This window comes from Drosophila bipectinata, chromosome 3L, assembly GCF_030179905.1.
Source record: "Drosophila bipectinata strain 14024-0381.07 chromosome 3L, DbipHiC1v2, whole genome shotgun sequence".
NCBI classification, from domain to species: domain Eukaryota; kingdom Metazoa; phylum Arthropoda; class Insecta; order Diptera; family Drosophilidae; genus Drosophila; species Drosophila bipectinata.
Genome location: NC_091738.1, coordinates 14,302,231 through 14,328,679, shown reverse-complemented (window position 1 = coordinate 14,328,679; position 26,449 = coordinate 14,302,231). Strand labels below are relative to the sequence as shown.

General features: G+C 49.4%; 5 protein-coding genes across 7 annotated transcripts; 2 read left to right on the top strand and 3 right to left on the bottom strand.

Moving 5' to 3' along the window:
- Nucleotides 1–1,147: 1,147 nt before the first annotated feature.
- acs (arcus) lies at nt 1,148–3,735 on the bottom strand. Its single transcript, XM_017254535.3, has 9 exons — nt 3,459–3,735; nt 3,053–3,181; nt 2,843–2,993; nt 2,660–2,781; nt 2,214–2,440; nt 1,979–2,109; nt 1,730–1,908; nt 1,488–1,663; nt 1,148–1,431 (listed from the first exon to the last, which is right to left on the bottom strand). The coding sequence occupies exons 1-9, from the start codon at nt 3,461–3,463 to the stop codon at nt 1,190–1,192; spliced, it is 1,362 nt and encodes a 453-aa protein (XP_017110024.2). The 5' UTR covers nt 3,464–3,735; the 3' UTR covers nt 1,148–1,189.
- A 578-nt stretch (nt 3,736–4,313) lies between these two features.
- Nucleotides 4,314–7,333, top strand: LOC108134284 (uncharacterized). The gene is made up of 3 exons (XM_017254537.3): nt 4,314–4,868; nt 6,528–6,833; nt 6,891–7,333. The coding sequence occupies exons 1-3, from the start codon at nt 4,851–4,853 to the stop codon at nt 7,209–7,211; spliced, it is 645 nt and encodes a 214-aa protein (XP_017110026.2). The 5' UTR covers nt 4,314–4,850; the 3' UTR covers nt 7,212–7,333.
- SCOT (Succinyl-CoA:3-ketoacid CoA transferase) lies at nt 7,243–9,647 on the bottom strand. The gene is made up of 4 exons (XM_017254536.3): nt 9,479–9,647; nt 8,784–8,982; nt 7,730–8,706; nt 7,243–7,670 (listed from the first exon to the last, which is right to left on the bottom strand). The coding sequence occupies exons 1-4, from the start codon at nt 9,536–9,538 to the stop codon at nt 7,356–7,358; spliced, it is 1,551 nt and encodes a 516-aa protein (XP_017110025.1). The 5' UTR covers nt 9,539–9,647; the 3' UTR covers nt 7,243–7,355.
- Nucleotides 9,503–23,873, top strand: mv (lysosomal-trafficking regulator mauve). 3 transcript variants are annotated; one of them, XM_070280203.1, is made up of 18 exons: nt 9,503–9,644; nt 11,065–11,346; nt 11,411–11,487; nt 11,550–11,712; nt 11,800–11,910; nt 12,006–14,595; nt 15,372–16,163; nt 16,223–16,665; nt 16,722–17,708; nt 17,768–19,336; nt 19,396–19,566; nt 19,624–20,349; nt 20,407–20,540; nt 20,598–21,351; nt 21,413–21,913; nt 21,970–22,865; nt 22,922–23,395; nt 23,450–23,873. In XM_070280203.1, exons 2-18 carry the CDS (start codon nt 11,242–11,244, stop codon nt 23,568–23,570), a joined length of 10,614 nt encoding a protein of 3,537 aa, XP_070136304.1. In that variant the 5' UTR covers nt 9,503–9,644; nt 11,065–11,241; the 3' UTR covers nt 23,571–23,873. The 3 variants fall into 3 exon arrangements, with proteins under 3 accessions (XP_070136304.1, XP_017109395.2, XP_017109396.2); XM_017253906.3 differs by lacking the exon at nt 9,503–9,644 and adding an exon at nt 10,249–10,432; XM_017253907.3 differs by lacking the exon at nt 9,503–9,644 and adding an exon at nt 10,254–10,398.
- On the bottom strand, nt 23,868–26,371 carry Cnb (centriole duplication and spindle assembly protein centrobin). Its single transcript, XM_017253908.3, has 4 exons — nt 25,083–26,371; nt 24,867–25,028; nt 24,426–24,763; nt 23,868–24,369 (listed from the first exon to the last, which is right to left on the bottom strand). Exons 1-4 carry the CDS (start codon nt 26,286–26,288, stop codon nt 23,961–23,963), a joined length of 2,115 nt encoding a protein of 704 aa, XP_017109397.2. The 5' UTR covers nt 26,289–26,371; the 3' UTR covers nt 23,868–23,960.
- Between the last annotated feature and the right edge of the window lie 78 nt (nt 26,372–26,449).

Sequence of the window (26,449 nt, the reverse complement as noted above, 5' to 3'; positions counted from 1 at the left end):
ATAGAAAAACTGAGAAATAAATAAGCGAATGGCAAAAATAAAACTTGTCATTTAATGTGCTCCGTCAAAGCAAGTGGCATCTGAGTCGAATTGATGGGGGAGCCCCTTGGAGAAATTGAATCAAGGGAAATGTCCTTTTTCTTTTTCGCTTAAGACCCGGATTCGTTGGCCAACTTAAAAGCAAGCCATTCCATTTTTTGGCTCACTTGCATCGAGTTCAATTCCTCACACCCTCGGGCGAGGGGAAAGGCTGCTGCATTTCTCTGTCCTTTGCCTTAGTCCTGTCTTGTTGCAGCTTGTTTTTGCCAATTTCAAATACACGAATGTTGTGTTATTTCCGTCAAAAGAGTAATTAAACGTACAAAGCCAACGACATTTCAGCACATTACAGGGTCGGCAAGCTGGAGCAGACAGGCGACCGCGAGGTCTTCTCAAGAACTACCGGATAAAAGAGCAATTCGCATCTGAGAAGCTTAATTTATTTTCTAGATAGCTTTGAAAATGTAATAACCATTTTGAGCTTAAACTTTGACCACTAAGTCATGCCTTCAAAGGAAACAATTCACTTTACCTGCTGCAATTAATTGTGATTCATTTAAATTAATTTTAAGAGAGAAACTTTTCGACACATCCTCGCTTTGGCATCCAGGCATTTGTCCATTTGGTTTCTCTGGCTTCTTAGGGCCCGGCGGTCATTGTGGCTCCTCCGTCCGTCCATCTCTCCGGCTGTCTGTTGGCCTTCGCAAAGAAGGACCAGAGCCGGAGCAGGAGCACGTCCTGGAATCGGGGTTGAGGTCAAAAGAAGGCAGGAAGGAACCTGGAGCGGGAGTTGTCCGCAACCTGTGAGCAAAACATTGTAAATAAAATGCAAGGATCCGAGAAGGGTTCGGCAGGGGTAGGAGTTGAGTTCTGTGTCTGGCTTCCTGACCTGCGGCGCTTTTGTGTTAATTGCGGTTGCATTTAATTACAGTCCGTTGCAACTGGCGTCCTTTCACCGCTGCCACACGGTGCATATTTGGTCTGAGCTCTCTGAATTTTTCGCACACCTGCTAAGCTTTTAATTAAAATTAAAATATTTGGCTTACTTAGTCCGTCTCATGTTCGTGTAATGATTAATCCCAAAATTCTGGCAGTAAAACACAAAAAGTAAACTAATTTTGAGTTTATTACACTGCCCTAAATTCGAAGCTTAGCTGTAGACCTCAATGATGTCCAGGATACTGACATACGTGCCCACCACTCCACCAAAGACTCCAAAACACAGCAGCAGGATGTTTATGATCAGCTTTATCCGAAGGGGTCCGTAGCCTTCCGTGTACTGGACGCAGATCTGGAGCAGAGCGGGGAATATCAGGCCCAGGATCGAGAGGCAGAAGGAACCCACCAAGGAGAGGAACACCGAAAGATCGGGAATGGCTATAGCACAGGCAACTAAAAGAACATATTTAGTAACATTTATGAACGCGAAGAATAATGTACCAACTTACAAGTCAGCAACACAATAATAGCTCTGAAAATCAGCTCAAAAATGGTATGCTTCTTAGGGTCTTTGATGTGCTTCACCAAGTACTTGTCCCACAGGATATGGGCAGTGACATAGCCTTGGAGAGCATACGAAATCCAGGTGGTGATGGCAAAGAAGATCTTTACCACCTGAGCGGGACTGAAAGAAGGAGGCAACCAAAGTCACAAATTCAAATCCGGGTTATATATTCTTAAGAGATCTCACATTTCCGACTGGGGTATATTGAGGGTAACGCTTCCTTTGGCCTCTTCACCATACTTCCAATATCCAAAGAATCCCAGGAGTATGTAGAGGCCCAGGACAATGAACATTCCGGCATTCATGATGCCGCAGGGGCCCACGAAGGACCTGGGTGTGGCCATGTTCTCCTCAATGGCTAAGATCTATTGAGAATCAATAAATGTGATGGAATTATAATCTACTTGTGTCATGGCTAAAGGACTCTACACCCACCACTCCCACAGCCTCAAGGGCGAATAGTACGGTTCCAAAAAAGGTTGGTAGTTCCGTGAAGGTCACAAATGCCTTGCGTTCGCTAAGAGGGGGCAGGTCTTCGAAAATGTAATACAAAATAATGCCAAAGCCTGTTGAAATAATAAAAGTGCAATGAAAATAGGTAGTATTGTTATCTCCATAGTGATTAAGGTCCTAAGAATTCATTCTGTAATCGGTTTTTGACTGCACTCACCCACAAACAATAACAGGTTAGCGGCACTGGAGAAAGGTGCCAGTAGTTTCAAGTTCTTAATGCTGTAGATCAGTAAGAGTGGCAGAATGATGATGCACATGTGGATCCGGACGTCCCATTCCACCAAATACTCATCCACAAGCTGCTTGATGCTTTCGGCGATGAAAACCACGTAGACGCAGCAGATGCCAAAGTGGTAAAAGGCCAGAAAGCCATCCACAAAGGGTCTACAGATGGAAAGTTTACATATAGTAATATTAAAATGGTAAATACAATTAATTAACTTGTTTCTGTTGATTTCGATAAGATATGACTGTATCACCCAATAAAACGGTCATTAAAAAATACTTAAAAATCTAATCAATGCAGTGTTCAGATTAAAAACAATATTTCGTTTGGAAAGATAGTAGCCACTACTATCTAGCCCCCAGGAATGGTTTACTCACATGGCCACTGGGGCCAGGCATCGAAGCCAGGGTGGACCCTGTTTGAGGCCCAGGTTCATGGCCTCCGAGAAGCTAACGTAGGGGACCTTTTGGCGTTTGCACAGAATGTACATGCAATTGATCTGAAATATCGAAAATATATGTATTCTATGAGGAACTATCACCAGTATTTAGAGAACCCACCAAAATATGCAGACAGTACAGGGCCAGCAGGCCGATGATCAGCGTCAGGATGGTGCCGTTCACGTATCCCGCATGGGAGAAGGCGCTGGGCATGGCCAGGACCCCCGTGCCCACCGATGCCTTGAGGAAGTGGGCAAAGGTCTGCCAATTTCTACGGCCAAATAAAGGAGAATAATATGTCATAAATAGCCCATAATTGATAGTGCTTACGTAGTGGGATTCCTGACATTGCGGTGCTGGTGGGGATCGTAATCTTCGTTACTGCCGTTGGCTGGTTTAGTGACGGTCGTTAGCTCCAGAGCTGTTGGCGGGTAAACAGCCACAGTTTTTATATCCGTGCTGTGGAGAGAGCAAATATGACTTGTTTGTGAGGCGAATTGATTGATTGATAACCGCCGATTAGGGCTGTAAAAAAAACCTCCCCTTGAACCCGCAAGGAGGTCGCTCAGGGGACCATTTTTTCCCCCAATTTTAAAGCCATTAAATGGTGGATTCAAGGGGGACTGGCCCCCCTTCTGGGAGGCGGATTCTGTTATTGTGTCACTGTGTTTGCGCATCAGTTAGCTAATTTTTTACGATCTCAAGCCAGAGGAACACAAAACAAGCCACAACTCACTTCATTGCGATAAAGTAGCAACCGACTATTTGATAAAGCTACTTGAGCTCAGGTATATAAATCTTTTATCATGTGCAATTAACCGGCCCGGGAGACAAGACTCTATTTTTTGCTTCGTTCGCGGATTCCTGAATTAGCCAGATTTATGGAAGATGAGATGCAGTCGGAGAAAAACTTTCGGAACCGAACCGAGTGCCTGGCCCAACAGGCGGATACTAAATTTCGGATCCCAGTCGAAGCCGGTCAACACCTCCTACTCCGTAAACCATGCTGATAATCTTAAAAAGATAATTGCACGATAATGGCCGGAATCAGAATGAGAATTAGAATCTCCAGAGGGATGTGGGAATGCAATGAAACGCAATCGGAATATATGCCAAAAATAATGTTTGCACATTTCGTTATATCGACAGACAACAAAAACAGGAATAAGTAAATAGAATTAAATCTTAACCAGTTTTGCGATCGTATTTGAACCCCCTAAAAGGTTCAATTCCTCAATTTCAACTGGTTACTAACTTTTTATTAAGAAAGCTTAGCCTAGACAACCACCCGCGAAAGTTTATGGACAGTGGGCGTCACAGAACAGAGCCAGCAGTGCGTATACGTAATGACGTGGTTCGTACAGCAGTGCGTATACGTAATAACGTATACGTAAGGCAGATAAGGCTTTATTTGGATATATATTATAATTTATTGAATCAAATGAAAGTATAAATCTATAATAGGAGAGCTTTCTCCATATATTTCAGAATATAATAGTTATATTTTAATTTAAAATTAAATAATTTAATCTCAGTAACTATTAGTGTTTTAGCCTTCCATAGAGCCGGTCACACTGCCATGTTCTCTCATCCACTTTGTGGAATCAGTCGTTCATACAGGTGTCACAGGTGTGCGTGCGTGAACCAAGTCGGAACTCTCAAACGGAAAAACGCGACATTACATTGGAAATCGGTGTTTTGAGTCACACAATACCGAGTTGTCCGGTGCTTATGCAAATTTAATTGCGGTCTCCCAATTCATTGAAAAGTCAAAAGGTCGCTAACACCACCAGCCCGACCGCCCGCCCTCGGACCAAAATAAACACAATCAGCAAATGAAACAGGCAGCACCTCGGGCGAGGGAGAACCGCTCAACCGGTTTCAAAATATCACCCAGCACAGCACCAAGTTTTTTTGCCTATATATTTAGTTTATAGGGAATAAAAACATACACAAACGTAGTATATACGAGACCCATGAAGTGTCGGTGTGTTTTGAGTGAAAAACTAATTTAGTAATCCGAGTCAGCAGGGCAAGAAAATTAAACAAATAATAACGAAGCCTGAGCAGACGTAGTAGTCGTAGCCGTAAAGAAAAAAAGCCAACCAAGCCAGACAGACAGACAACAATGGGTTATTCCATAAAGGTAAGTGCCAAAACCGAAAACCAAAAACCGAAAACAAAAAAACCAAATCTTTATGTCTGGCCAACGGGGCGTATGTGTGTTTGTTTCTTTGGAGTCTGCATCCGAGGGGCCGTTGCGATCTTCGCTCTGACTTTGTAAACTGGTTTCCCTACTTTTACTTGACGTCTTTCAGTGGAAAAATTAAATGGGACGGATTAGAAAGATTTTTTTTGGCTCTCTCGGGAATCGTAATTAATGGGGTAATTAAGAGTCGGGGCTAACTGGCCAGAGAAACCCCTAAGCCCACCTCGTGAAGTGAAACAAAAAGGTATATAGATTATCTACCAACATTGATTAGTTGACCTTGTTCTATTGTTGTTCCCCATGCCGCTTATCTTCATCGACTAAAAGGCTTATATTCATTTCGTTGACATTAGACAACACAAATATCATATACCCCTCAAGGATGTCCTCAAAGGCTGGCATTCATTGGAGGCTACGTCAAGGGTTATTTCATTCCAATCCAGGAAAATCAATAAAGATTATTGAAACATAAAGGCTACTGTTTGGGTTTTGCGGTGCTAGATAGATATCACCCCGAGTGGGCCAGTGGAGGTGTCCCTAATCAGCCTGAAACTATCTGAAGGGAAGTGGGGAGCAGCTACTAATCATGTTCCCCCACACGTTCCATATTCATCAAAGTCGTCTATCTATATATTCATTATATTCTCATACCAGTTATAAAGCCATAAATCTAAAGCCTTGCATTTATTGTAGGGAGTTTCCAATAGATCTACTTTATTAAGATCGTATGCCTAGTTCCCTAAATCTATCCTCGTAAGTTTCCATTATATTGGTTCCGATCAAATCACTTTTGACACGCAAACCGGTCGCCGCCTCCCAATGCTTATGCAACTTATTAGAAATTATTAGTCCCTTGATTACAATAACAAAACAATGGCTTGAATGTCAGTTGAAAAAAAAGTTGGTAATTGCATGTGCAATTTCCGATTCTCCGCTGTCCATAAGGCTTAATTGTACGTTAATAGGCGTAGCGCTCGTAGCGGGAGATAAGACGCCCCGACCCCGATAAGCCCCGACTGTCGGCTAGGCTATATCCCCGCCGATTTCAGCCACTGAGCTGATAAGTTAAGCAATTCTACAATTCCGAGTCTAGTCTGGAGCTTGTTTCGCTTTCGATTTTAGTACCGACGAAATAATGATGGTGGTAAGAAGGCAGGTGCTCCGATTCCCAAATATCTCTCTGCCCGTCCCGCCCGTGATTCATGGCGTTCAGTATACGCCCAGGGGTCCGATCGCTTGATCTTATCAGAAAAGTACGTGAATCTATTTTGGGGATATACAAAACATTTCCACTCTGAGTCGGATCGTCGATAGCATTTTATAAACATGGAGAGACAGTCGAGACCAGCCAAGTGTATACTGAAGAGAATACCTCTCAGTTCAGGTATAGATTAGGCGCTCTTTAGCTCTAGAGGCAGATAACATTAGTGTGTATGTCTTCCCCAATTCTGACTTGCTAATTTTGGCCATGTTCGGGACCATAAATAAGCCCCAAACCCGAACCCGTGATCACGCCACTCTGGAGTGTAGCGCTCGGCTCTCTTAGCTGGCTCTCTATCGGCGCTAACTTATCTCTTCTGATCTGATCTCCTCCAGAACTGCGAAACGGGTGAGCTGGAGTACTTCTACACGGACACCGCCCGAGTAAAGAAACCCGCCTACGATGAGGAAACCGGCGAACCATTGCACGACCAGATGAAGGTACGCTACCGGAAGCACGGTAACTTCCATGTCCCCAAGCACTGTCTCCGGGGTACCTTGTGCGACGAGGTGGACGACGTGCTGGCGAACACGGTGCGACATGGCGCAGCGGCGATTCCAGAGATTCCCAAGCCCGCTCCCCGGAAAGCCACTCGGGGCTACGAGCGGGAGGATTTCTATCACATGGATGGTGTCAATAGCGTAAGTACTCCTACTAGTATTACTTCTAAAAAGTACTGCCACTGTCCACATCTTTAGAACATAATCCTGGGCTACAAGCGCTACGAGTACCTCCTGTTCCTGGTTCCCACACTCTTCTGCTACAACTTCTTTATTGGCGCCACGCTAGCCGTCATCGAGATCTTCCTGCACATGATGTCCCACCACAAGAACAGCCTGACCATGCAGAAGGGTCTCTACTTCCGCAGCCCCCTCCATGTCCTCTCCTCGCAGTTCTGCGCCATCTGCCGCACCGAGTGCGACAGCAAGTACAATCGCATCTTCGATATGCTCAACAAACAGATGCGCAACTCCCATCGATCCGAAACTCTGAAGGACATGGCAAAGGCCATGGCTTAAGTCGACCGGGTCGAGTGGGTTACTCAAGGACTAGACATGATTAACTAATTTAATTTTTTTTAAACAGAAACGATTTTTTGTCACGCGGTCAACAAAAATAAATGCACTGGTTTATCACTGAAGTAGAGGGAGTTACAGCTTCTCCTAAACGGGAATCTGGCCCATTGGCTTGACATCGGGCGATACGGTGAACTTGGCACCGGTGCTGGCTTTGACATCGTCCACGGTGAAGCCTTCGCCCAGTTCGATGAGAGTGAGACCCACGCCCTTCTCCACCTTGAATACAGCCTTTTCGGAAATGATCAGATCGATTACACCCTTTCCTGTTAGCGGCAGGGTACAAGATTCCAGGATCTTCGGCGAACCATCGCGAGCATTATGTTCCATGGTTATGACTACCTTGGTGCCTGGGGCAGCTACGAGATCCATGGCGCCACCCATGCCTTTGACCAGTTTGCCCTAAAAGAGAGATAGCCGTGATGAGAACTAGAATAAAGTCTTAAGAGGTTCCTACTTACAGGAATCATCCAGTTGGCCAGATCACCAGTGGCAGAAACCTCCATGGCACCAAGAATCGTCAAGTCGACATGGCCACCGCGAATCATGGCAAAGCTGTCATCGGAGCCGAAGTAGGATGCACCTGGCACTACTGTCACGCTTTCCTTGCCGGCATTGATCAAGTCCGGGTCGACTTGTTCCTTGGTGGGGAAAGGTCCCAAGCCAAGGACTCCATTCTCCGATTGCAGCATCACGTTCATTCCCTTAGGGATGTAATTGGAGGAGAGTACTGGAATGCCGATACCCAGGTTGGCATACATGCCATCTTGGAACTCCAAAGCCACTCTCCGGGCGATTCTCTCTCGCAGAGCCTGAGCGGGACTGGGAGGCGTGGCGGGCTTGTTGGGATCTTTGGGTTCCGTGAGCACCAAACGTTCAACGCGCTTGTTATAATCGGTGCCCTTGAAGATGCGTTTCACATAGATGCCGGGAACATGAATCTCGTCCGGAGAGAGGGCACCGATGGGCACCAGCTCCTCAACCTCGGCGACAGTTATCTTTGCCGCTCGGCACATAGGGGCGTTGAAGTTCCTGGCCGTCTTGTTGAAGACCAGGTTGCCCAAGGGATCGGCTTTCTGCGCCTTTACGAAGGCAAAGTCCGCAAAAATGGATTCTTCCATCACGTAGCATCTGCCGTTAAACTCCTTGACTGGCTTCTTCTCGCTGGGAATCTCCACCTTGCCATCGCTTGAGTATTTAACGGGTGCCCCGCCCTCCTGGACCAATGTGGCAAAGCCTGTGGGGGTATAGAAGGCCGGAATGCCGGCGCCTCCAGCGCGAATCTTTTCCGCCAACGTTCCTTGGGGAGTGAGTTCCACCGCCAGTTCACCAGCTAGGTACTGACGCACAAGCTCTTTGTTCTCGCCGACGTAGGATCCAATGATCTTAGAAACCTGCTTTCCTTTGATAAGAACACCCAGACCAGCGTCGTCCACTCCTGAATGAAGGGGAGATATCAAGAATAATATATAGTTTTCAATCACTGTTATCAGAATTCTTTCCAGGATGACCTACCTCCGTTATTGGAGACTCCAGTGATATTTTTGACTCCCTTCTCCTTCAGGGCAGCAATCATCTTCTCCGGAATACCGCAGATTCCAAAACCACCAAAGAGAATTTTGGCTCCGTCCGGGACATCTTCTACAGCGTCGATGGCGCACTCGTAGATTTTTCCGTTCCGGCGTTTTCCCGACGTGGAGTAGCTCGCTAAAAGCTAAAAATCAGAACCAGAAACCGCATTATTAGCATAAAAAGCTGTTTGTTTGCCTCTGGATCCGCACTAATCGCGCTCCATAGTACGGGCGAGCGTTTGAGGGGCTTGTTTGTGCAAAATCGTTGCGTAACGTCGGACTATTTTAGATTTGATTGGTTTATTCCAGGGGGGGTCTATTTGGCCGATCGCGTGTTGCTCGCCAATAATGCTTATCATTAAACCAAAACAATGTCTGTGTATTGGATCTACTTGTTTTTAGTTTTCTGTCAAACTGTTCTATTTCTGGAATTATTTCAAAACAACACCTGGCGGAATGAAATGTGGAAAACCCGTTTGGCCACCTTTTGGTCACATGATGGATAATAGTTCTATATGAAATATCTCAAAACAGATAGCTAGATTTACATTATGCTTTAAGATAGATTACCTCTATCTGCATCTGTAGGATTTGTGTAGAAATCTATTAGATGGATAATTATTGGATGTTTTTTTTTACCTTAATCGGGGTCGAATATCGGGAAGATAGTGTATTGTTGGCCACCAAACGACGGAGCATTTTGAAACCAAATTTATGTAAAATTTAGAAAAATGAAACGAAACTAATGAAGTGTTTTCCCGAAAGCAACTGAAAGCAGAATGAAATCAGCTGAAGAGCGCAACAGGTATTTAGATACCTTACGTAGCTGTCTTACGTAAAGAACTAGTTCGATATCTCACAGATACGTAATACTCGCTTAAAAAATAAAAGGGCTGATTTAATCTATAATCTGTATCTTTTAATCTTCTTATCCTCCTGGAACTACTTGCACTTATTTTTTAAGATTATTTTCTTTAGTTCTAAGTGTATTAGTAATATTATTAATACATATTATGGAAAATTGAGCAAGTTAAAGAATATATTCACTCCACCTCTTTTTCCTTCTTATTGCTGGTATAAACTTGTTAGATAGATAGCAAGAACTAGATGGCCACTAGGACTAACTACAAAATCCAACTGAAGGACATAAAGAACTTTTCATGCAGTAGAATCTCTTCGACTGGAAACTGCCGCTCAAATTCTTTAATGGGCTCTAAGCATTTCAAAAACCGTTTGATTATCAGGCAACACCTTAATCTTTGTTTTAATTCCTAATATATAAAGTAACAATTAAAATTCGAATTTAAATTTCAGCTTTTGGCGCGTAAAACAACAGTTCTAGTTTTACAAGTTCATAAACTTGTAATCGATGTGTTTCGTGTTGTTGTTCTTAAATTAATCGATGAATCGATAAGTCTTTGTTTTGATTCTCCTAGACCTCCTACAACAATACGAAAAACAAAATAAATAACAAACACAACAAACGAAATAACAGAGAAACAGGAAAAATCTACAAATCAGAAAAATGGCGTTTTAAAATTGCTGATGGTTGCTTGCTGGTTGGTACTCTTTAAATTGGACTATTATTTTGCGGTGAGCTAATAAAAAAATAATAGAAACTGATTAATAATTCGGTGCTGCGCAGTTAGACGGCTCGATTTTTTTCACAATTAGAATGCAGATATATTTGGCTTAAAAGAGGGATTATAGATTAAGCGGATTATGGGTGCGATACTGGAGGAACGGACACTTCTGTCCATAGTTGGAAGCTTATCGCGTTACAGTTACCGACACGCACCATTGCCAGCTGTTTACGCGGCTGGAGCACCACCCACCTCTCGTCACTGCTGATCTCCGCTCCCCAACCCTCCCAGTATCACTGCCGGCTTAGCAACTACCCAGTCGCTGGACTGCCAGTGGTCCTCGATCGGCTATAAATAGCAATCTTAATAGTTTTTCCGCAACAACAACCAAAGTTTCCACTCCACGAACCGAATTATCTACCAAGTAATCATCATATTTGGTCGCTACGCCACTTTCCGTACTCCACCTCCTGCGTCTATGTTACCACTCCTTCTCATTTTCCGCACGTAATCTCATGCACTGAAGAAACGCAGTCCAGACTCGCTAAATCGGACCTACCTCTGTGTAAACAAGCTACTTGGGCATTTGATCTTGTCCATTCGGGGAAGTCCAACTGTATTCGTTCCCCTTTTTAATTACAGCTGGCGCTCTCCTGCGATCGCCGTTGTCAGTTTGGTCTCATCGCTTCGAGCGTCCAGAAGTAAAGCTTTGCCCGATGCCCGAGGAGTCGCTGGCCAGCCGAAGCAGACTCTTCGTCGCCGTCACCAACTGGGTGGCAGGTTCGCCTTCGCAATTATCTGAGGTTTTCCACACCAGCGATGGAGTTGAAGGAGAAGGAGCAGCAACAGCTGCTACTGGATACACTGAGCTCGCTGTGGACCCACTATCTCCAGGCCTCGGAGCGCGAAGATGCGAGTGTCAAGGTTTGTGGATTTCTCCTTGATATACTCAATTCTTATCGTTCTGGGTTTCTTTTCTTGTAAACAGAATCACTGGCTGTGGCTGATGCTATATAACTTCCAGTTTCTCGACGATCAGGCCCTGGAAGATGCCTGGCTAACTAGGTAAGATTTTACTTGCAAGCCTATATTCTACATGACCATTAAATACATTTCTTCGACTCTAGCCATTTCAATCTCGTCCCGGAGGAGCTCTGTTCGTACCTGCTCGAACAGGTCTACCAAATTATTAGCGAGGCGAAGCGATCTCAGGGCAATAGTCCGGAGCAGGAAACGGAGCAACAGGACAACTGCATCAAGCAGCTGCGAAAGCAGCACAATCTAGCTCAGGTTAGCCTGCTCGATTTCCTTATCTATGCTCTAGTGTGGCTTGCATTATATAGACGTCTATAATTAAAAGTACATCATACACTTTAGCTCATTCTCAGCACACCCAGTGATTGTAACAAGATTCTTGCCCTGCGCACTTTTCTCACCGATAAGTTGGGCCACCACTTACTGGCCTTTCTGCTGCGCGTGAATATCAAGGCAAGTTGAAAGCGAAATCTATAAAAAACGACAAAGACAATGAATAAAAAACAAATGTTCCATATTAATCGACTTCCCTTTCTGCCCATCCACAGCACATTGCTTCCCAGAAGAGCCTCTGTCAGCTGTGCATAAATCTGTTTCCCAACTGCAAGTGGAGCGCCACTAACGAGCCTCTGCATCCACTGACCAGCATTTCCCAGTTCATCGGCAGTTTCTACCTCAACTCTCCAAGTAAAAGGCAACGGCGCCAGCAGACGCAGGAAAACCAATCACACCACTATGCATGCAACTCAGTCGTCCATGACTTTCAGGATTTCAAACGAGCCACGAAAAGCAGCGACGAGCTGGCACTACTGCTCATCCAGTTACTCACCAGGTGTGTCGATGCGGAGCAAGAATCTCAATTAAGTGTGACAGTGCACAACTTTGCTCTGGGCCACCTGTGCGCCACCTTGGAGGAAGAGTTGCCGGGCGGCAACGACGAGGTCATAAAGTTTGAGCTCCTGCAACTGATTGCCCATTGTGTGAATAAATTTTATGTGCTCGAGCAGCAACAGCCCAATGTTCATGATTTCAATAGCAATTTCGGACAGTTACTCTACGCCCTGACCGCCAATCGGAGGAGTCCTCTTCTCGCCCAGGGTGTCCTCTATATAATCTTTGGAACCCTGCACAATCTTGTGGACAACGGCGTGCGCGACTTGAACCATGTGGATTTGGGAAAATTCGATGCCTGCTTTGAGGTACTGCAGGAGGTGGCCAAGTCGACTGACTTCTCGACACCCATATTTCTGCACATTTACAAAATGCTGCTGCGCCTGACGGACAACCTTTCGAGGCAGGAGCAGCACCTGCAGTGTCTCATGGAGAGCAGCGCCTCCACCGCCCTGCCCAAGCAGCAACAACAGCAGCCCCGCCACAAGAGGCAGAGAAGCAGCCAGCTGCACTGCCTGGGAGCCACTTCCCTATGCTGCTACTTCCAGGGAAAACTGTATCAGCTGCTGCCCTGTCTGGACGCTGAGCTCCAGGAGCACAGTGTGCGGAGTCTCCTGCGAATGGGCAGCTGTTGCTGTCACTACAATGCCAGGAACTACAGCACCTGCCTCCAACTTGCCACCCGACTATCGAGCAGCTATCAGAAGTGCGCCTACAAGTTCCTGCACTACAATGTCCTTCACACAATATTTGTGAAGAGGTCTCCCCAAGGCTGTCCCGGGTGCGAGGAGAAGTTCAAGTCGCCGGTGTTTCACCTGAATCTGCTGACCATTTACAAGGAAAACTACAAGCTCCTAAACACCCCGTCTATGTTGCTTTTCCTCAAGCACCTGAAACATATTGCCTACCTGCTGCCCTACGATTTGGCCGCCGGAATCCTGGCAGAGGTGGCCTTGCCCATATTCAGGCAATTCAAAGACTCAATCGAGAGTGGCGCCAATAAAGCCAAGAGCAGCAAGGTGGCTCCTTTGAAACTGCCCAGCAAACTGGACAACTACAGGGCGCTCCACGAGTGCCTGGGCATTTTTGTGATGTACTTGAGTGACATACGGCTGGTGAAGGCCTTCTACAACGAGGAGAACATCCGCTACATGCAGGACCTGCTGGCCATTCCCGAGCTGCAGCGCGGCGTCTGCGATCTGATCAAGGTGGGCATCGACAACATTGCATTTCTCGGCGAGAACAGCCAGGAGCAAATCACCCTAAGCCGGAGGCTGATACAGCTCCAGTTGAACAGCAGTGACAAGGCGACCCAATTGTTCCAACTGCTTCTCCACAAGTGCGCCAAGAAGTCGGACAGCAAGTTCTGGCTGGACGATGTTACGGATTCGGTTAAGCTGGAAGGCCACAAACCGGCGGATATTCTCTACATCACAGCTCTGCAATGGACGCTCAACTTCGACCTCCTGAAGACCAGCCAGCTCTTCTACAATGAGTTTGCCAAGATCTACTCCATACCTGTGGAAATGGCGGACAACGAGGACGATGAGGCGGATGTGGAGCAGCAGCAGCTCCCGGAGGAGAAGAAGCTGCGGCATGGCGATAAAAACATCGTCGACATTCTCAAGCTGAACTACAATGCTCTGAGTTGCTTCCTCATGCTTCCGAAAGCCGCAATGGGGCCAACCGCGACCGACACAGGCTCAACCGCAGCCACGCCCACCGCCGCCATATGTGCCTCAAGTTCATTGGAGACCCTCGTTTCCCAGCTGCCGCTAGGCAACTCGGTTTCAGTCTCCGTCACGACGGCAGCCAGCTCGGACTACGCGGAGTCGCATCTGGACTACGCCTCGGTGATAGATAACTACGATAGCCTCCCACTGGCCACCAAGGACTCCTTCCTGCAGCATCTTCGTGGCAGTGAGCCGGACGAAAGCATTGTGCTCTTTGACATACGCGGTAGCCAGCCCCTGGTAGAACCATCTTCTGATCCTGGTTTGATTCTACCCAGCGAGGAGGAGACCGTCGCCAGCAATGGCATTATAAACAAGCTGTTCAGCATAGTGGGATCAATATTCGGTGGCAATCCAGGTGGCGACCAGGGAAGTGACGGATCTCCCGCCAGATCCAATATTGAAGCCGATTTGTTCTGCCTGTACGAACCGAACGGGGAGTGCAAGAAACTCCTCCTCAAGCTCTTCGAAGCGACCATGGCCATATGCATTAAGGGTTTCCAAAACGAAGAAGGTAAGTGTCAGAGATTTGTCCGCTTGAATGGATTATTCACCAAAGGGGGTATATGGGATGAGGGATGAACCTCATCGGGTGAATAAAATAGTTCATATTGGATATATGACTTTAAAATTAGTGTGATTAGTAAGCTAATTAAATGAGTAGTTTTTTTAGAATTAAATCTAAAGATTTCTTAAAAAAAGTATCCATAGAAAGAGTATCTGATAGAACCTAAATCCCCAGCTAGTCATAAACATTCCACGGCTAGTATTTAAACAGACAGTCGAACACTCGAGGCTGGAGCTGGCGGGGAAGCCCTAGAAGTGGGACCGTGGGGCGAGAGCAAGAACAAGGCACACACATTCACCTCCAATCGTGGCAGAGTCTAGTTCTAGATACCCAACAGCTACTAACGGGTCGTTGTGGTCGTGATTGTGGCTTCGGACTAGGAGAGTTAATTATAATCCAGCCAGTCGGGTCTGTTAGTCAGTTGTCGGAGTATAATACGCGGCATTTACAAGGGTCTGGCCGGGATTGAATTTCTGGGTGCACACGTTACAACATCGCAGATACACAAACGCACTGACAGATACAGATACAGATACAGATGCGACGGGGAGATACGACATTCCAGACAAGAGACGACTACACTTTTGCTTTGGCGCTCATCCAGCGCTGACGACTTGCTCCAGTTCCAGTTGAAAGTTCATAGTTGGATGTTGGTGGGAGATAGGCGCCGGTTATCAGCATATCATATCTGGCCCTAATCCGACGTTGTGTGTACTTCACAGTGGATAAGATGCAGAAGCACCTTCGAAAGCTGCGCGCCATAATCTTGGACCACGCCTCGGACAACTGGGCGGACCACGGGGAGCAGCATGCCCGGGACAATGCCGTGATTCAGACGCTCCAGACCCTGCTGAAAATCGCCGAGCTCTCGAGCATCCATTCAGAGGCAGGACCTGGAGTTGTGGGCAGTCCCTCTGGTGACTCTCAGCAGCAGCCGCAGCTACGGCCTCGCGCCCGTTCCTTCAACAGCGGCAGCGTGGAGCTGCCTCGCCTGCTGCCGGCCAAGCTGCCCGCAAAGAATTCACTGGCCACCCCGCCCACGCCCAGGAGAAGACCTACCTCAAGCGAGGCCACCGTGGGCGTGGATGCGGACTACTTCTCCACCCGCGCCTCCCTGAGCTGCGCCGCCGACAGCGAGCTGGAGCTCAGTGAGAACGAGCACGAGTTCTATCTGACCGCCGACGAGGGCTACGAGGCGGACGGAGAGATTGCGGATCTCAGCGAGTCCGAGTGCGAGATGCAAGGCGGCGCAATGGCCCCCAACGAGTCGTGGACTCCGTTTCAGCCGTCCTCCCGCTACAGGACCCACATCATGCACCAGGGACTTAGCCAGCTGGTGGTGCAGATGCTGGCAGAGCTCTCGCAGCTGTGCATCAAGCAGCCAAATGGATGGACGGAGAGCCTCACCCAGCTGGCCAATCGGTTGTTTGTGATCCGGGACTATTTGGGCGGGCCATTGTGCCTGCTGAAGGGCTTCTCCCCGATCCTGAGCTGCAGCGATCCCAGATTGAGAGGTGAGTAATCTCCCCAAAATTATCTGTCCACTCATTCCCCACTGTCCACCTCTATCCAGAACTGCAACAATCGATTTTGGAGTTGATTCCTCATCTGAACACACCGGAGGTCTTGCAGAGCTACTACTCTATCCTGGGATCTCGGCAGCCCCCAGTGGATCTACTCATCAGGCACATGCACCACATATCCTCGGGGACGCTGCGCAAGCCACAGCCCTGCATGGAACTGGAGTTTCCCATCGCCACGGATGGCAAGATTGTCATCACATCGGATCCGGTGGTCAGTGAACAGATCGAGAGGGTGCGCTTGCACCACCAACAGTGCCAGATGAGCACGCTCTTCACCCGGGCAGCTTGTATCTTGCCGGTGACTCAAACCCGGATTTGGCAACCAGATGGCTTGACCCTCTCTCTTTGGCTGGAGCTGAGGGGCCAGCAGATCCACCGCAGCTCCATGCAGTTCAACGACGAGGAGACACGATTTTCCCCAGAGGATCCAACGGTGGGTTTCAAAACATCCAGTCAAGGGCGATTAAAAATTGAATGGTTTTCTTCCAGAAACTCCACCTGCTGTCCCTGGGCACCAACCAAGCTATGGTCAGTATCTACATCAGCCACAACATGCAGTTGATCTTCGAACTGGTGAAACCTAGCGAGCAGCTTCCTCCGGCTCGGGTCGAGGAGCACATGGAAGCCAATGCAGATGCAGCGTCCGTTATCTCAGCCAACACCCAAGTGGCCAATGCTCCAGGGACCCTGCGCCAGGCCCTCAAGCAAACCAAGCTAGCATTGCTCAACAGCTTCGGACAGATGCACCTGCTCAATGGCCACCTTACGGCGCCTAGTGAGTCGGGCGGGTACTTCGAGGGCTCAGTCGTGCAGCTGCCGCACTTGCGCTTGCCCCGCCACAAGTGGATGCACTTGGTGTTTGGTCTCCAGCAGATGGGAGATGCCCTGGAGATCAGCATCTTCCTCGATGGCACAGAACAGCACACCATGCGTCTGCCCTTCCACAATTTCCGTCAGATTACGCGGGTGCACACGTTCCAGATGATCGCTGTGGGCGAAGGTCAACCCACTAAGAGTCCGGGAAGCAGTTCCTCCTCAAGGTCCACCCTAGATGGAGCTTCTCCCCGGTACGGCATGTCCAATGTGATTCTCTTCAAGCGCCGATTAACGGATCCCTTGCTGGTAATGAACCTGACGGCTATGGGACCGGACTTTACCGAGTTCACCCAGTGCCAGGTGGCCAACTGGAAGCCCAACTACGGGTTTGTCAGCTTGGGCAAGCTGGCGTCCTCCAACTTCGGCAATCCTTCCGACTGCATGAAGCAACTGAGGCAGGCGAGGGTGCTGGTGTACACAGCTCAGCAGCCGGATCTGGTGATGAGCTACGATGCGAGCCAAGAACTGGACATGGCCTGCTACGGCCAACCGCACGGGCACATTCTCTACGGGGAGCTCCTGCAGCATCAGCCGCAAACCCTTCAGGCGGCCACATCCCTCAGCGGGGGACTCTCCACCCTGCTGTACCTCTTTGCAAGAGTAAGTACAAGGATATTTGAGAGATCGTATGTTTTATTAAATTTCCGACATATTTTCAGATTGTGGAGCTGAGTGTCAATGCCAGTTCCCAGGCCTTGGCCTTGGACCTCCTGCTCCAGGTGGCCCACTCGGACACGCAACTGTATACGGAATTTCAGCGCCAGAACTACTTGGCGCTCATCGGCTACGTGATCAAGTCAGAGAAGTGCAGCAAGGATGTCCAGCTGCTCAGAAGCATTGTAAACAGTGCCTGCTCCCAGGCACTGATCAGCCGGAAGGGCGACTCCCTGAGTGTTAATGACAACACCATGGCCACCCTGGTGTATCCCCAACTGCTGTTGGCTGTCCTGCAGCGCTACTCCGATTGGCATCGTTCCGGAGCCACTCAGTCCGATGTCCTGGACATGATGTTCCGATGCATTCTGGCCCTAACCAGGGAGAAGCATCCGCAGAGGGACTTCAACATGGAACAACTGCAAAAGGCCGGCCTGCTGGGAGCCCTTCTTAATCTCTGCAAGGTCTATGTAATAGAGTCCCCGAGCCCTGTGCAGATATCGTCCTATGCCGCCGAGTGCTTTGTCCAAATCCTAGCTGTGTTTGCCGGCTCACCGCCAGACTCCTCCATGCTGGATGAGATCATGAAGCTGCTCCTGCTGCTGCATAAGCCCAGCGAGTGTTATGTGACCCACGATCGAGGCCACTTCTACTTCCTGCTCACCGCCCAGCAGCCGGCTAAGGAGAGGTCTCTGGTAGCAGCCAATCTGAGCAGGGTGACTACTTCCCTGCGCCGGCAACTGCATCCCCCGGCTCAAGATTTGGATCCAGAAAGGGCGGAACGCATCAAACGGCTGCGGCGGATTCACAACTCCAATGCGTCTGGGTACAAAAAAGCCGTGAACGAGTTCGAGGAGCAGCTGGAGAACATGGCCAACTGCTCGAATCTCAACAAATCCGCTCTGAGGCTTCTGAGTCCCGCCGAGGCGGCACGTTGGCGCTTAAAGTTCAAGAGAAGACATCCAACAAGCTCCAGCCCCCGAAGAAGTCCTCTAAAGATCTCACGCAGGCGGATACATCCGCATCTGGTTAAGATGTGGCAGCCATCGGGCCACAGCACTCCAAGCTCTCGGAACATGTCGCTGCCGAATCGGAAAACCGACTTCTATGAGCATCCTGGCATTATTCGACTGCAGCAGCAATTGCTTATCCTTCTCAAGGACTTCCTGTGCCTGTTGCCGGACTCGGCGGTGGATGTGGTCCTGCGCCACTACGTAAAGCTAGAGCTGCTCCTGGTGCTGGCCAACCAACGAAGCTGCGCGATCCGCCATGCTATTATCCAGCTCCTGGACGTGTTGACGAAGCGTCTGAGCAACGGGGAGTTGGGCTCCGCGTCCAAGCTTCTGTATCCCCTGCATCTGGCCAACCAGCTGACCATCCACAGCTGCGATGTGGCCATGTTCGAGGCCTGCCTGACGTGGATAAGTGGCGTGCACGGTTGCTTGGCGGATGTGCTCACGTGTGAGGCTTCATTGAAGATTCGTCAACGATTCGGACTGCAATCTCTTCTAGCCATCGCCGAAGACACAGATCCCCAGGCAGCCTTTCAAGTTCTACTGCGTCTTTATCAACAGGTGAGATTCGCTTTTACCTTTGAGAAGATTGGAACCTTCAAACTATCCAACTCTTCTAGAACCCCGATGATCAGAGTAGTCTAATAGAAGCTGGCCTGCTGCAGTGCGCCATCAAGGCTCTCTACAAGATCTACTCCTTGCGCCTGGGTCAGGTAAATGCGGATGAATCGATTGTGGAGCTGCTGGCCACTATTGGGGAACGGGCTCTGCGCTCAGTTGGTCAGATAAATGTGAGTACCTGGGCCATAAGCTAATGCGATCATTCTAAGATTATTTTCCCTCCATAGCTGGTTTGGGACATTCTCAACCTGTTGTCCTTCTACCAAGACAAGCAGACCCAGCAAATCATGCGCAGCTTCCGCACGGTTCAAGCCCAACTCCAGCTGGAGTGGCTAACAAAGTTCTTCGAACCGAACAGCTTCCGGATTTCGGTGATCGGCGATTCCGGTCTTAGCCAGACGGAGCTCCGCACCAGAGTCGACATGCTCATCGACCGCTGCACTCAGTTTTTCACCGTTGGTATTGCCCAGACCACCGGACCCTCATACGTGGCCAGTTCCCAGGAGCTGGCTCTGTTCCAGCTGCTCGTTTCCTACGGCATTTCCAGCAACCAGCGATGCAATAACTTCATCGCCTGGGGACTACAGCCGTCGCGTCCGCGGGATCTGAGGTCCTACATTGTGGATGCCCTTTGGCGCTCACAGCAGGACGAATGCCACCGGGCCATCATTTGCGATGGTAAGATGATCAAGTCCCTGCTCTGGCTCTCCATGCAGCAGGATTTGCCCAAGCCCATCGAGAACCTGCAGCCACTTTGTGATGCTCTGGGCATAAAGGAGAACGACTGCTCGTGGAATCTGGTGCACGAGTTGGACAGGCTCAACCAAAACCGGACCAACATGGCGGCCAAACAGAAGACCCTTTTGGAGAAGACGGTACACAGATTCGAGCCGTTGGTGCAGCACTGCATAGAGTCCTCCATGGTGACCACCAGGCGGGTGGCTGAGCTTCAGGTGGTTTCTTAGAATATATTTCCATTTCCAAAACAGTAACTTAATTCTATTTCAAAGAATGCCGAACGCAAGGCCCTGATGTGCCACATGAAGGTATACGACGACACCTATACCTACACAAAGTGGCTGGAGATAATCCGTCGCATGACCCACGAGGGCGCCCCTTGGTACTGTGCCGAGCGAGCCGAGTGGTATGTCTCAATGGGCTTTTCTTGAAACACCCTTTTCATCAGTCCTTCATTTTTTAGCTCTTGGGAGTTGGACGACACGGAGGGACCGTCTCGAGTCCACACCAGACTGCGCCGTTGCCACCTGGACATCGGCAGACGTTTCTTCATGAACGAATACCGACCTGGGCAGGGTCCGCGCGAAGATGCCGAGCCCTATGTGCGTCCGTTGGACTACCTAATTGCCAGCTACGATCAGCAGTTGAACATCTCACTCAACTCCCAGATCTTGTACAACTTTGCGGCCAAGTTCTTACCCGTGGACGGGGAGATCGAGGGCGAGATTATCATTACCGATCTGAAACTCTACTTTCTGGCCACGTACCGGTGTCGGTACTTCAACGTTAACTGTGATATCGCGAACATAACTGAGATCTGGCTGAAGCGCTACCAGCACCAAGAGACGGCCTTCGAGATTCTCCTGGACACCAACAAGTCCCTGTTCTTTTCGCTGCAGAACGCTGACGACTGGAAAATAATGCGCGACGTATTCTGTGATAAAATCGTGGCCCCTCCGGACCAGTCCAAGGTGCTGGCCATCACCCAGCAGTGGCGCGAAGGTTTGCTCACCAACTGGGAGTACCTGATGACCCTAAACCAAATCGCCGGACGCACCTACAACGATCTCATGCAGTATCCCGTCTTTCCCTGGGTGCTGGCCAACTATAACTCGGATATTCTGGATCTGCGGGAGGAGCACAATTTTCGGCGCCTCTCCAAGCCGATTGCTGTGCAGCTGGAGGAGAATGAGAAGCACTACATCAGCAACTATACGGTAAGGTCACAAATACTTATGGGCCTTGGCATCAACCTAATGTTTGGTCTGAATATTCCAGTACATCGACAGCACCAACACGACTATGGGATCCCTAATTCTCAAGCCGTACCACTATAGTTCCCATTACTCCAACTCTGGCACTGTGCTCCACTTTCTAGTGCGGGTTCCGCCATTCACCAGCTACTTCCTGCGCTACCAGGACAACGACTTCGACCTACCGGACCGCACTTTTCATGCTCTAAACACTACCTGGCTTCTGGCCAGTCGTGACAGTCCCACAGACGTTAAGGAGCTCATTCCGGAGTTCTTTTGCCTGCCAGAGATGTTTGAGAACTTCGAGCGCTTCAATTTCGGCTGCCGGCAGAACGGGGAGCGGGTGGAGGATGTCTCCCTGCCGGCATGGTCTCAGAGGGATTCGCGGCTGTTCGTACTCATACACCGGCAGGCTCTGGAGTCGGAAATCGTGCGGAACCAGCTGCACCACTGGATTGATCTGATCTACGGCTACAAACAGACCGGGGAGCATGCCGTGGAGGCCATCAATGTGTTCCACCCAGCGGTAAGGTGCCTAAAATTACCCATTTGCGTGAGCTTATCGTTTCAATGTCTCCCCAGACCTATGCTGTGTTCTTGGACTCTGAGATCAGTGATCCCATCGAAAGGGAGGCTGTGAAAACAATGGTGAAGACCTACGGCCAGATGCCACGGCAGCTCTTCAAGGCCCCGCACCCGGCTACCAAGGCCCTGGACTACTCGTTAGTGGACAAGCCTATAGTGGCAACGGTCCGCGGCCTGCGCTGGGGTGTCTACGTGGGATCGCCGCAGCTAAAAGCTCCCTCTTGGGCCAACATCCATAAGATACCAGGCACCGAGCATCTGGTTAGCTTCAGCAACACCAATGCGGTCTACGCACTGGCTTCAAGGGCTAGTGTGATGCAGGGCGCCGAGCCGGACACTTACAATGTGATCTCGTGGGGCTACGACGATCGGATTGTCAGAATCCAACCCCTGAACAAGCCCCAGGCCAAGCCGAAAAACCTGCTGCACAACGGCACGTTCGATGACATAACCGCCTGCGGATGTGATGTGAACTCCAACCAGCTCTGGTTCGGCCACAAGTCGGGCCGCGTCAGTGTCTACAAATGCATAGGGCTGGACTCGCAGCAGCGTGCCTCCACGAAGGGCAGGTCGAGCTATGCCCGCGGATTCAGCCTGTCTTACAACTCCGCCTTCCGCAAAATGACAAGCAAGGGGATGGGGGCCGGAGGAGGTTCGGATAGAACGGACGAGGCGGGGGGTCTACATTCGACCCACTCGGCTGCGTCGGTCAACTCGGGCAGCCACTCTAGTAGCGATGCCCTGCAGCGAGATGGTGCCGACCTTTCCTGGCTGGGACCCACCCTGCTAGTAAGGCACACCGACGAGATAACCTGCATCACCCTGTCCGTGGAGTTCAAGATCGCTGTGACGGCGGGACGTGACGGCATCGCTGTGATCTGGGACCTAAACGAGTGAGTAGACGTAAGGAATTCTGAATCCCAATGTTTTCATAAATCTCTTCCACCAGCTGGAGCTACGTGCGAACGATTGCCCGACCGGCTGAGATCCACCAGTCACCCATAACGCACGTGGCCATCAGTCCCACGCTGGGGGATATTGTCACCGTGCATACGCTGCCACAGTCCCAACCCGCGGCAGCTGGATCGGAGGCCCAACCTCCGGCAGCTCCTCAGAGAAGCAACACCCTTGCCGTGGCCGACGAATGCTTTGAGGTGACGGAGGAAAACCTGGACGATTTTGTCAATGTGAATGTGAATCCCAATGGGAAGTCCATCCTCCGGCTGCACTCGGTCAACGCTCGGTATGTCCAGCATCTGGTGCACGAAGACCGCATCCAGGCCGTGTGCTACTCCTACATCAAGGAGGGCGTGGGGGTGAACGTAATCGCCACAGCAGTGGAGGGAGGTTTTGTGCGCTTCTGGTCCAGCTGGAATCTGAGCTTCGTCAGTGAACTGACCACGGGAACATCGCCCATTCGAAGGTGGGTTGTGGAACAGCTAATCATAGTCCTTATTAATTCTGAGATCTTCAACAGCATCTGCTACTCCACCCATCAGCATTTGGTGGTGCTCACGCGCGAGTCCCACATCCAGGTGTGGGAGTCGGAAGGTCTCTACGGGAATGCTCCGAAATTTCCTCAAATCGTCTATAAATAAAGGCCGAATATACTCAATAAACAAACTCAAAGCATATCAATGACAGACACATAAACTGAAGGTGAACCAAGGAAGGATTTCCAGCAGCGACCGCCCCAAGTGCGGTTTACTACATAATCAATATCATAGGACTGTAAGATAGGCCTAAGACTCATAGAGCTGTTAAGTACACCTTTTGTACCAAATCTTTTTATTGCTTACCTCACCTTTCCCCATTTGTTTGTTTCCCCCACGCACCTGCTGCCTTCAATTGTTGATATTTTCAAAAACAAAAAAAAACGATCGCATTTTGCAAAAATCTAATCGATTCTTCTTATTCCTAGGGGGCATATCCGTGAGGATACTCTTAATTCTAAGTACACTCCTTATGAGCGACTTTCTCGCCGACTGTCAGCACTTCCACGGCGGCGGCTTGCTGCTTCCGCCTTCACTCTTTGGTCTGCTAGCTGGTGTCCCCTTTTTGGAGCTGGTCAAGGCCAAAATCTCGTCCAGCTTGTCGAAATCACCCGGCGACTTGCTGAGCAGCAACTCGATATAGGCTTGCAACTTGTCCATGGGAGAGGCGGGATCCCGCTTGCCGACCACATCCAGGTTGTTCTTCTCCGTGCTGTTGCTGCGCTGCGACTTACTGGTCTTCGGTGTCTCAACATCGGGATATATACGGGCGTTGTTCAGCTCCGGGGACTCGCCCTCCGTATCGCTAGCACGGGCTTGTGAGTTCTGCGGGGAGGTCAGAATGGCTAGGGCCTGCTGCCACTGGGCCTCCATCACCCCGTGCAGTTTCTCCGCAATGTCAGCACTGTATTGGAAGAGAATTTTAAGAAATTTTTCAAAACTTAAAATCAATTATCTTACCGCTTGGTTTTGTAGCAACTCAGCTTGAGTTCCAGCTCGTCAATCTTCTTAGACGCATTGGCCAACTGGAGGCGGTATAGCTCCACCTCCTCGTGGTGCTTCTCCTGGATGAGACTAAGCTCCTGGTTATTTTTCTCGTTTATCATTTCCAGCTGCTTAACAGCCCGCTCGGCTATCAGTCTTTCGCTCTCGCGTGCCTCGGACTTTAGGTGCTCTTCGTTTCTGTCCAGTTGGTTTTGGAACTCCTGCATCTTTTTGGCCACCACGTTTTCCATTTGCTGCTGGTAATACTGCTTGAGGGATTTTTGCTGAACTTCAAGCTTTTTTTTTAGATTAGTCTGAAAGAAAGATACAAAGGTTGTAAGTAAGTTCATGTTGGGATTCTGGCCACAAGCCAACAATCTATAACTTGGCCAATGTGGATGACTTTATGTAGCCCACCTCGGTCTCCGTAAGACTGGCCAATGTCTCCTGCAAGGACTTTCGTTGGCTTTCCAAGGAATCTGCCCGAGATTTTTGTTTTTGATGGTACTCTTGTAGCATTTCCTTTTGATTAGTTAAGGTATTCCTCTCCTTCTCCAGTTCCTCTATGCGGGTCTTTAGCTAAAAACACAGATTTTAATAACTTGGCTTCTAAATGTTTTGTATGAAAGTTACCTTCTCCTGTTGGTGGTCCACTTTGACGAATTTGTCCCGCAGCTTGTTTAGTTCCACATGAGTTAGTTCCTCCGACCTTCTGCTGCCGTGAAGCTGCGCCTCCATTTGTTCCATTCGGTTTTCCCACTCCTTGGCATCCTGCCTGAGATGGTCCAGTTCTCCCTCCAGTTTTTCGTTCTTCTCTTGGAACTTGGTGGCCAAATTCACCGCCTGGGCTAGCTCGTTCTGGAGGGTATCAATTTTGGTATGGTACTCGCCCCTCGCAGCCTCCAATTGGTGCTGTGAATCCCGCAACTGTTGGACTTCATAGCTAAGACTTTTGGCTAACTGTTCAGCCTCTTTTAGTGCCGCATCTTTGGAGCGATCCACGTCGATGGCCACTGAAATGCGCTGCTGATATTCCAGCAGCTGTGACTGGAGAGAATGTACAGTTTTTTCCAAGTGCTGACGGCGTAGCTGTTCCTCCTTGAGGGATGGCGAGCATGGGAGGCGATTGGGCGTGTGATGGTCGTTGACAGTCCCGGCTCCAGAGCTATTCTTGCCCCAAAGCTCACTCAAACTGATGAGCTTGTGGTCTGAATTCAGACTGTTGCGGGTGCACCTGACAGGTTCCGGAGCCAGTCCGCAAGAAGAGGAGCTCGGCAAACGAATGCTTGGCAACGAGTTGGTTGCTGTATGACTTTCCTGCGTAATCCTCTCATTCCTCAAATGATTATCGCTGTGGTGGTGCAGGAAATCCGGACGCCACCGGTGCGCGTTCTTTTCGTCCAAATAGTGATCGATCTCCACCAGAATATTATCATCCATGTGCCGCTGCCGTGGAGCGTCTACGGAGCCACTCTTTGGTGTGGAGTGCACCATGCCGTGAAGTTCCCTGGCCTGTTTTACCTCCGCCGATGCAGTCCTCACTGTATTGGTGGATATTGTCGAGATATCCGATAGGGCATCATAGTGCCGGTCATCTTCTACATCCAGGCCAACATTCTGCAATCGGGTGTTGATGTGGTTGAGCTCGGACTTCTTGCTGGGATGCAGGAACTGGTAGGCGGCACTGGTTGGAGCTGGAGGCGGGGGCATGGAGAGTGCATCCTGCGCTGCGAACGCGCTCATCTTCACCTCTCTCAGCAGCCGCTCCGCCGTGTCTGTGTAGTAGTTTGGCGGTATGAGCAACAACAGATCGGTGTCGTCCGTATCCGTATCGCTCATTCCTCACTCATAACTTCCAGATGCTGCTGATCGCCAAAAACCTGCGGCAGATGCAAGTGGTTTGTTGTTGCTATAGGAATTAGGGATGGCCGAGAAAGTAAACAATATTTCGATAACCAATGCGCGGCTGTTTTCTAACACAGCGTTAGAAAGTGCAGTGT